The sequence below is a fragment of the Mastacembelus armatus genome, chromosome 12, assembly GCF_900324485.2.
Source record: "Mastacembelus armatus chromosome 12, fMasArm1.2, whole genome shotgun sequence".
Lineage (NCBI taxonomy): Eukaryota > Metazoa > Chordata > Actinopteri > Synbranchiformes > Mastacembelidae > Mastacembelus > Mastacembelus armatus.
The window spans coordinates 16,181,437-16,190,941 of NC_046644.1; the positions used below are offsets into that span (position 1 = coordinate 16,181,437).

At 38.6% G+C, this 9,505-nt stretch overlaps 1 protein-coding gene across 1 annotated transcript; it reads right to left on the reverse strand.

The window, feature by feature from the left end:
- Positions 1 to 4,138: 4,138 nt before the first annotated feature.
- On the reverse strand, positions 4,139 to 8,709 carry dolpp1 (dolichyldiphosphatase 1). Its single transcript, XM_026298262.1, has 8 exons — positions 8,585 to 8,709; positions 7,802 to 7,902; positions 7,559 to 7,643; positions 6,815 to 6,914; positions 6,609 to 6,707; positions 6,125 to 6,253; positions 5,911 to 6,000; positions 4,139 to 5,471 (listed from the first exon to the last, which is right to left on the reverse strand). Exons 1-8 carry the CDS (start codon positions 8,658 to 8,660, stop codon positions 5,435 to 5,437), a joined length of 717 nt encoding a protein of 238 aa, XP_026154047.1. The 5' UTR covers positions 8,661 to 8,709; the 3' UTR covers positions 4,139 to 5,434.
- Between the last annotated feature and the right edge of the window lie 796 nt (positions 8,710 to 9,505).

The following is a 9,505-nucleotide window of genomic DNA, read 5'->3' on the forward strand; positions in this document are numbered from 1 at the left end:
AGTGAAATACAGAAATGTGCATGAAAGACTATTTTTCACATTTCCTTATATAATTTAGCTAGTTTAGGATTTTAGATCAGATTCAGACAAGTATTTTGATCAGTAACAATGTTCATATCACTACTGAAAGAAAAAAACATCCACAAAGCCAAAAAAAAAAAAAACACTAAAAGAAGGAATTAGTTTGGGGAAGCGAAGATGCGTGTGCTGCCATTACTCTAACATTTGTTATAACACTACTGCATATAAATGTAAGATCAGGCAGGCTGTTTGTGGTATTTTATGTTCAAGAGATCCAAGAGATAAATAAAGAAATCTGAGGGCGGTGGTTTGAACGTGCCTTATGCCATTGCTCATATATCTGTTAAAAAAATAGTGCTATCTGCTCAAACACTTTGTTCACAGGTTTCAGTGCTGGAGATAGTGGCTAATCAACTACTAATTATCACAGACTCTCCAGGGTTTCAAGATACATTGGCAGAGTCGATGTTAATCTCTTCATTGTACTTTCATTATTTAACTCTTAGTTATGGTGAAGCTCCGAGTCCTGGGCCAGTTTTTTCTGGGTATATTTAAACTGAGCACTAGAATTAACTATTAACTAACCATAGTTGTCAGAATTGTTAGAGGGATAAAAGCAGTTTACTGAATCTACAGAAGCTCATATGCATGTTGATGGTCTGTTTATGGGTTGGTTGCGGTATGAGCTACAATAATCCTGTGCTGTATTAATGTCCTAAACCCATCTGCTCTGAGCTCAGTGCAATCCTTACTGCAGATGTAAACTTGGGGCCATCTAGTGGCGCAGGTGCAACAGTAGCAGCAGAGTGTGATACACAGTAGAACGACACGCACAGGATTAGTTGGACCCAGCATATATCTTTGACACTGGCTTTCATGAGAAAGAGTCAAACTGAACTTTACCAAAGAAAAAACGTATTCCTAAACTATTAATTTTCAATTATCACACATAAAATCTTATGGAGGCAACGTGACTACATATACAAAGCGAATGCTACAGTATTTGCATTTTACAAAGCGTATGCATGAGGTATGACTCGGCACATGTAAAACAAGCTTCACAGAGTCAATTTCCTGACGTTAGCTTTCTGTAAAGATAGCTTCCATTTCCATGACTGACCACACTCAAAGCTCCTGCTGCCAATGTCCTGTGAGATACAACTGTAAAGCTCCTGCCAATGTCTGCTGGCAGAAATTTTACTTGCCTGTCAGGAAAATCTGACAAAATCTCTAAACTAGGAAGAAAACCTGCATTTGTCTTATTAGAGTTAGTTGTCCTCAGTGAATTTCAAGGACCTGAACCCTAGCTGAGTTTTAAAGGAAAGCCAGACCAAACCAGGAGACTCAATAAATACAAAAAGCAAAGCATTACATTAAATAAACACTCTCAAGGTCTTTTACTTGACATATCTACTTTTCAAAGTCGTGCTGCTGTTCGATTAACAATGTAATTTAATAATCTGCAGGAAACTCATGCGTCGATATATCCGGCATTGCCAAGAAATCCCATGAAAAGAACAAAACCAAAAAACAAACAAAAGCATTCATATGCATCTTAGTACTTTTTGACTTCTCTGGCTCTTAACCCAAAGCCCATTGTTGCTACTGAAGCCATAAATCTTTAGGAGGAAACAGTGGGACTACTTCCAGCCATGGATTGATGCATATTTCAATATTTCTAGCAGCAGGACAGTGTATGTGGAAATGAATGAAAATAAACAACATTCAAATTCATCTGGCTCACTGGTGTGTTCTTTGGGCTTTGGCCACACAAGCACATCACATTACATTTCTTTTTTTCTTTCTTTCTAGAATTTGTTGATCAAATTTATTGACTAAATTTGCATATACTGTAAACATCTAGTAACAAATACAAATACTTCTTTTAAGCAGTTGACATCCAGTTGTATGACATAAAACTGCTGTAGGTGCAGCTGACCTCGTGGTGGTAAGAGAACAAAACCTGACTTTATTTTGTGATGAAACGTTTCTGTTCTGATGGGTTTGGTTCCTGTGGGAAGATCTTTTAGAAAAATTGTGCTCATCCCTCCAGCAAAAGTTCTGTTCTGAAGCTTCTTAGTACTCAATCTAATAGAAGCGTTAAACCTGAGAGCACAACACAAATGCAAAAATATCTACTGTAAAAAAAATAAACCTTTTATTGCTATAACATAAACAGCATTTCAGTGTTGCAGCTGGTCAATGAGGCTTTTAACACAATGAACAAGTTCAACAGAGAATTACATAAAACTATGACAATTTTATTAATGCAAGTGCTTTTATGTTAAACCTTTAGCTGCAAAATAAATTCTGACTATGGGCATCTGGTAAATATGATCCGTAAGCAATACAAAACTTCCTAAAAAAAACACAGTGGATATAACACACAACGGAAATACTGGAATAAAGATAGAGCAGTCCAGGAAATGCACTGTGACATTTCTATTTATGTCTCCGTTTAAATGTCACGATGCATCATTCATTTACGTTTCATTATTGTGTTTTTATATTAAATATAAATATCAACACAGATAAATATCTTATTTTCCTTTGGGTAGGCCCCAAACCACTAACCACATTCCTTATACAGCATCTAACTCATTAAGACATTTCCTGTGATGTGTGGAGCACATATCAGGACAGAGTGTATTTAAATACCTTATGTCTTCTAACTTCTGAGGTTTGGCCAAAACCATGTTTTTAAGAAAACAGATGAAAACACAAAGAGAACATGTGTGTGTACTACACCATTTTGTACATAACCACTGCCATCATCCGCACAGTACAATTTTAATATTTATTGCCACTTGTTACATATTTATAATCTTGTTATGCATTTCAGTGCTCCTGAAACTAATAATGTAGACACTGAGAAGTTAGTGGCACTATGTAATCACAGCTTCCGTTTGCTGCCTTAAACACTCACAATATTGTAATACCAAGCTTTATCCAGTGGATGTCAGGCTTTCTGTTTTTTCAGCAAACCATAACTTTCATAACCTTAATCTATCACACTAGAAATACACCTCTGTTCAGTTCAATAAAGACATATCTGGTGAAGAAGTGGTGGTCACATTCAAAAGGCTTCTATTGAAGCTCACTGCTGAGCCAAACAGTGTAGTGGTCCGTGCAAAAAGCGTAGAGAAACAGAAATAGGTCACAATCTTCATCATTTTTATCTAGGGTATGCCTGTTCCCGATGGGTGTTTGGGGATATCCTGAGGTTAGACCTGTAAAATGAATCTAAAATGGAATAGGTCATTTAAATGGGGCAGATGTTTCTTTTGTGCTCTGGAAGTCAGTTTGAGGCCTGAAGTATTTTCTTTAGCAGCTCTCAGCAATTACATTGGGGAAGAGAGTAACTTCCCCAGACATGGAGCTTATTCGCTGTTTGAACTGAGCAGTAGGTTATTTTTTGTCACCTACACTAGCTTATGTAGTCTCCAAATAAATACTTCTGTCTGGTAAATAAGGCATCCAATAGAAATTTGGCTCTTTGGGGAGAAAATTGTGCAATTTCATTAAGTAATGTTGGGTCAAACCAGCAAACTATAGGGCACAGGGCTAAATATCACACTACATACTGTAGGTAGTGCCCAAAATGCACTTGGTGCATCATTCAGCAGTTTGTATTTTTACAGAGAAACCTGTAGTTACACGTGCACCACTTTCATCTAGGCTGTAATATCTCAGCTACTGTTCAACAGAAACTGAGTCTTCAGAGGATGAATCCTAGTGACTGGTGATCTCTGGGCCGCAAATCTGGTGTCACCATGACCTTGACATATCTCAACAACTACAGGGTTTTTATAAAAGTTGGTAGTCACTCGTGCCTCAGGCATGGAAGACAATATCATGGATAACGCCTTATGCTAATCTTTGACTTCCCCCTCAGTTTTGGAATCTTCCAGTAATAAACTAAGACAATCAAACAGAGATACTATGGCAGTATAACAACCTAGGTGCCAGAGCAGAAACAGCATTGAGTGGAAAACGCAGCAAGGAGACAAACAGAAAATCAAACTATTATGTGCCACATTTTTGCTACAGCAAACACTGAAGGTCCAACACCACACTGAATGCAAAAAATACCACTAATTATGACACTGGAACCATCTATTGTACATAAACACATTTTTATTCAGCCTGATATAGGTTACACATGAAAAAACATATTCTAAGAGAACTACTTCCCTTTATGGAGCTAATGATATAGGTTTTAAATTTGCTTCAGATCCCCACTTGACAGCTTTCAACGCTAAGCTGCTGTGGGCTGTGAGGAATTAAGCATAATCACATGCTACGACTGACCTGAGGCTTTTTTTTTTTCTTTCTTCAAAAATAATACAAAAAGAAAACATATCCCCTCAGCAGTCATCATGTATGTTTTCTCCCTAAATTATATGGAATGTTATCTTGGAAATGAAGGTAAAAAGGAAACTTTTCTGCAACAGCAGAAAACAAGATAAGAACCTGAAAAAAAAAAAAAAGAAAGAAAACAGATTCCCAGAAGTCTGTTCCCAGGCTGCTACTGTGAGGCATTAAGAAAACACCACCTCAGTCCAAACTGTATTCAACAACAACCCTAACCTGCTGCTGTGATTCAGTCTCATTATCCTCAAACTGGATATGAACAGAAACCACAACCTTGATGCTCAATAGTACAGAACGTATATTAAATGTACACTGCTTGCAGATCAGCTTTGCAGTCTAATATATTAGGACTGACAGTGATAGACATAAAGCAGAGACTGATGAGGGAAAAGAGGGGGAGGAGGGTTTTAACATTTAACTAGTGTTAGTCAATCTTTTAAATTGTAAATTTCACAAAGTGCAAATTTTCATTTATATTACATCATAACCAATTTTAGAAATTGCATTTACTTTTATATAACAATGAAAAATGGTTAATTTCACATACCCCGTACCTAGCCAGAACCACTCCCCCTGTGGAATATTAAAAAAAGGAATCACTAAATACATGCTGCAACGACGCCCACCAATTTGTTTCAATCTTGATAGAAGTTTCCTTTTTTGGGTTCTTGAATCTCTTCCAGTACACTGTTATTGTCAGCGTGCGTTTATAGTTAAAATATATATATATATATGTATATATATATATTAATCTATCATTAAATAGTATGCCTCTTGCACAGTCTTGCATGCATTGAAAAGCATTTTGGGCAAGTTGTACAAGAAGGAGAGGCGTGTGGACGGACTTGCTCAGGCTGTAGGCTCCAGGCCAGGTCCAGGCACTCTTTCGCCACCTGCAAACGGTTTTTGCCCTTTACTCCGTGCAACCATGACAGTCCAAAAGATGGTTCTCCAGTGTGTTTTTGTCAAGTGAGCTTTTGTTTGTGTACATGAGATTGTGTGCATGTGTGTGTGCGTGTGGGTCTAAAGTCAGTGAAGATCACTGAAGTTTTGTTCCAAGCTTTCGTTGTCTGTTCCTAGAAGAACAAACAAGGGGAACCGAGTCATGCACAAAATATGAAACAATACTAAAAGCCTGGTCACCCAGAAATTTCACAACCCAGTCAGTTCATTTCAGTGGCACTCTGGACTTACACCTGCCATATTTGCACTGTGTAACAATACTGATTATCTCATTAGCAAACGAGCTAAGGCTCACTAGCACTATCATGTCTACCAGCAGTGACTAGCTATTGTGACAGACTAGTCACGACGAGACTATTTTCACAAGCCAACTAGCTATTGTAATGGATTAATGGTAGTATGTTAGCTGTTACTTCACCAGTCAACCAGCTCTGCGAGTCACATCACCAAGCCTCTAAGCACAACATATGTCACTAGTCCAAGATGTGACTAAACCTTTATGGTCGTACATGTGGTGTAGAACATAATTATATCTCCAAGTCAGTATCTTACCTTGCCTCTGATCTTGTCACTGTATACTCAAACCATAAGATGTTGGGAATCAGGCTTGTGTCTCGTACCAGGAAGTATTCTGATATTGGCCTATGAGTTGAGAAAAAAAAAAAAGATAAAATATTACAGAAACCATTACAGTCTAGTTTTAACCACTTATCCAGACTCTTCCCCTGTGACAAGAAGGAAGTAGGGAAATGAGAACACTACTTACCATACTGCTATTTTGGGGAATAATGGTGTCAGCACCTCTTGTGTGAAAAAGAACCAAATTATGCCAATTGCACTACCAGCAATTCCCCCATAGAAAACTTGGCTCCAGGTGTGATAGAGCAGGTAAACTCTAAGAATGAGAAAATAATAAAGAATAAAGGTTCAAATCAAACACAAACTGCACTTTGAGCTCTAAACTAAAGGAGGTGCAGCAACATGTATTTGAAAAGGTATCAAACTGGATGTGTTGTAGAGGACTACACAGACCATTTCCATTTTCAAACATTTTCTGTGGTTAATGTGACAAATGTAGTCAGCTGCTAAAGTTATCTTTGCAAGTAACTTCAGGCCAAAATTGATTTCTAGTTAAAGTGCAGTTAAAGATCTGTCATGAGCAGATTATGAAAAAAAAACAAACAAAAAAAAAAACAAAAACAAGGATGTCTGTCATGCACAACAATACTGAGAGGGAGTCAGCCCCTTACCTGCTGTATGAGACTGATAAGGCCATGCCCAACAGGATGATGGACAGTATGTGTCTCCACAGCAGGTCAACACATCGAGCATTGTTCGTTTGATGCATTCTGAAAAGAAAAATGAAAATGACTTCACAATATCACATATACATGATGTAAAGGTGGAATGTTAGTTTCATGTTTCCACCCCAAACAGCAAGAAGAAGCAAGCTCACCTTAAATAAAGGAAAAGGAAGAAGTAAACAACAAAGAACCAGATAAGTTGGGAATGACCGGAGGGCATCCCATACTCTGTCTGCAGAGTTGTGTGAGCGCCTGCAGACAGAAAACAAAAACCTGATATACACAGTCATTTACAAAATGGAGTTCAACTCACTTGTTGGTATAAATTTAAGTAATTTCATCAGGGCTATCAAAAGTTAAAAGTTTTACACTAAAACTGGCTGATGTGATATAATCTATTTGAAAAATGTTATATATATTTTGATTGCTCTGAAAAACCACCTGTAACAAACTTATTTCTCTATCATGTGCATGAATAAGCTTCACACTTTCATGCTATTTTTTCTAGTTTTCTACTTAATTAAATGAAGGATTCCCTAAACTTTACCGTACAGTTTCTACTGTGCCTTTAATATCTCATTCATACAGCAATTTCAGTGTGTATATGGTTTTTACATCAATGTAATGAAGTCACTTGTTTTGTCAAGTACCTAAAGATTTACTCAGTCACAACTATGACACACAAGCCATTACAAAACTTAAACACATACGTCATTATTAAACATCATATGATGGTGAAATTATAAAAGGTATTTCTGAAACTAAATTATTTACATTTAGTAAAGCGACCATCTGAGCTTTGACACCACCCAAGTGATTAATATCTGAAAGACATATTCTGGCTGTTCGGATAATGCAAATCTATATGTAAGACAACAACTTGTTCCGTAGCTCACCTGCACATGGGCGCGGCTCTCTGAGAATGTGCTTCAGAAGCCAGTTCACTCCTTCATTCAGGATGATACCACCAAAGAAGGAAATCTGGAAAGGAAAAAGAAACCGATCAAACTTCTGGGCTCACGATCAACCTGTCCATGCTCCTGTCAGACACTTCACACCTCCACACATTAACACACACACACATTAAATCCGACTCTCAACTAACAAACATCAACACAAGGTGCTTGTGCAGGACTCACCGTGTGTAGCTCCCGTTTAAACACTATGAGTGTAACAAAACCCACGAGAATTGCTACGGGCAGGAGACTGATGTAGGCTAGCACGTGTCCCGTCAGATCACCTGAAACACAGCAGTGATGTGAAAACGTGTAAACCCCAGGAAAGACACCTGGTGGGAGTGACAGTCTGAGGTGCTCAGTGAACGCGGATGCCTCAAATATTCAACTGTGAGCACAGGTATATGAAGCTGGTATGCTAGACTAGCTGTGCCGTCATCCAACTAACACACCACAAGTTTTGATTCTGTTAATTAAGATATCTTTAGAGCAATGTGGTTTATACTAGTTATATTAACCAGTGCCAGGCCATGAAGCTATGTTAGCTACTACGTTAGCATTAGTCCTGGCTACCATGCTATAAGGTAAAACAGCTGAGTACTTCCATAAGTCATAGGTCACAGTGTGCTGTCCAGAAGGCTGGGATTTTGTCGAATAATACTTCCAGGAGTATTCGCCCAGTACTGAGATAAACATCAAAGTCGGCTTGAAAATAGCTAGCATGCTAGCTAGCCTTCATTGTGGACACTGTTATCAACTGCGCATGCGGCATTGTCTCACAATTTTGCAGTCCGGGCTTCATTCCCTGCTGCGCTCGGGAGTTTTACAGCGTCTCACAATTTGGCAGCATCGCCGACGGCCGTGTTCATTCAGCAGCAAGAAAACACACACATTCCTCGAAAATAACAAAGCTGCTGCCGTTCACCGAGGCCTCGGTAGTTACAACAAGATGTAAAGTTTACGTACCCTCGGGGAACTCAACGTATGTCAGAGATATGGACCGCCATCGAGGTGGTGCCGAGCACTGCTCTTCCAACGCCATCTTACCCGGACACAACCGGGCAGTCCCAGTGAAACGCCCCAGACACGTGTCCGACCAATGGAGAACGGAGCTCCGTGTTCAAACGGGGCCCGGCAGCGGAGGGGGCGTCCAATCCCAGCCGCACACTGGAGATCTGATAATCTGCCCATAGAGAAGAATTATTGAATGAACAAAAACGAAAAAGTCCAGAACTCCATGTAAAAGCAGCGAACTGCACACATGAAATACACATGGATTTTTTTTTTTTATGATTACTAAATTAATGTACGCTATAAATCACTAACCTGAAACATCTATAAAGTCCTGATCATGTAGTTGCCAACACTTGTGAACAAAAACATTCATTACATGCAGGGAAAAGCCTCCTAAAACAAACAATATGACTTCAGAGATAAATTGTATATACTCACCCATACACATGGCAGACAACTTAGGGGCTTCTTTTAAACAAGTCAGACATGAATAACATGCACACACAGATCAGCTAAAACTGGATGCGCAAAGTAAACAGGAAAAACCTGAACAACTGTACACTATACGTTTCTTTCTCCACAATTTCCTTAATCTATAAATAAACCGAGTCACTCCAACTCCAAAGCAGCAATAAAAGATGCAGACAGATGATAGAGAGGTGTGTAATGTTTATTGTGTAATCTGAAATCTGATGTATGCATGTATTCCATTAAAATTGGGACAAAAATGGGGAAGGCCAATAATATCGCCTTTACAGATAAGAACTACACACAAGATTTCTATATTTACCAGCAAATTACATTAAGAGTTGTGCACCCTCCACTGGTCTATTACTGAATCACCACAGAACTTTCTCTGAAGTATCTAATTTT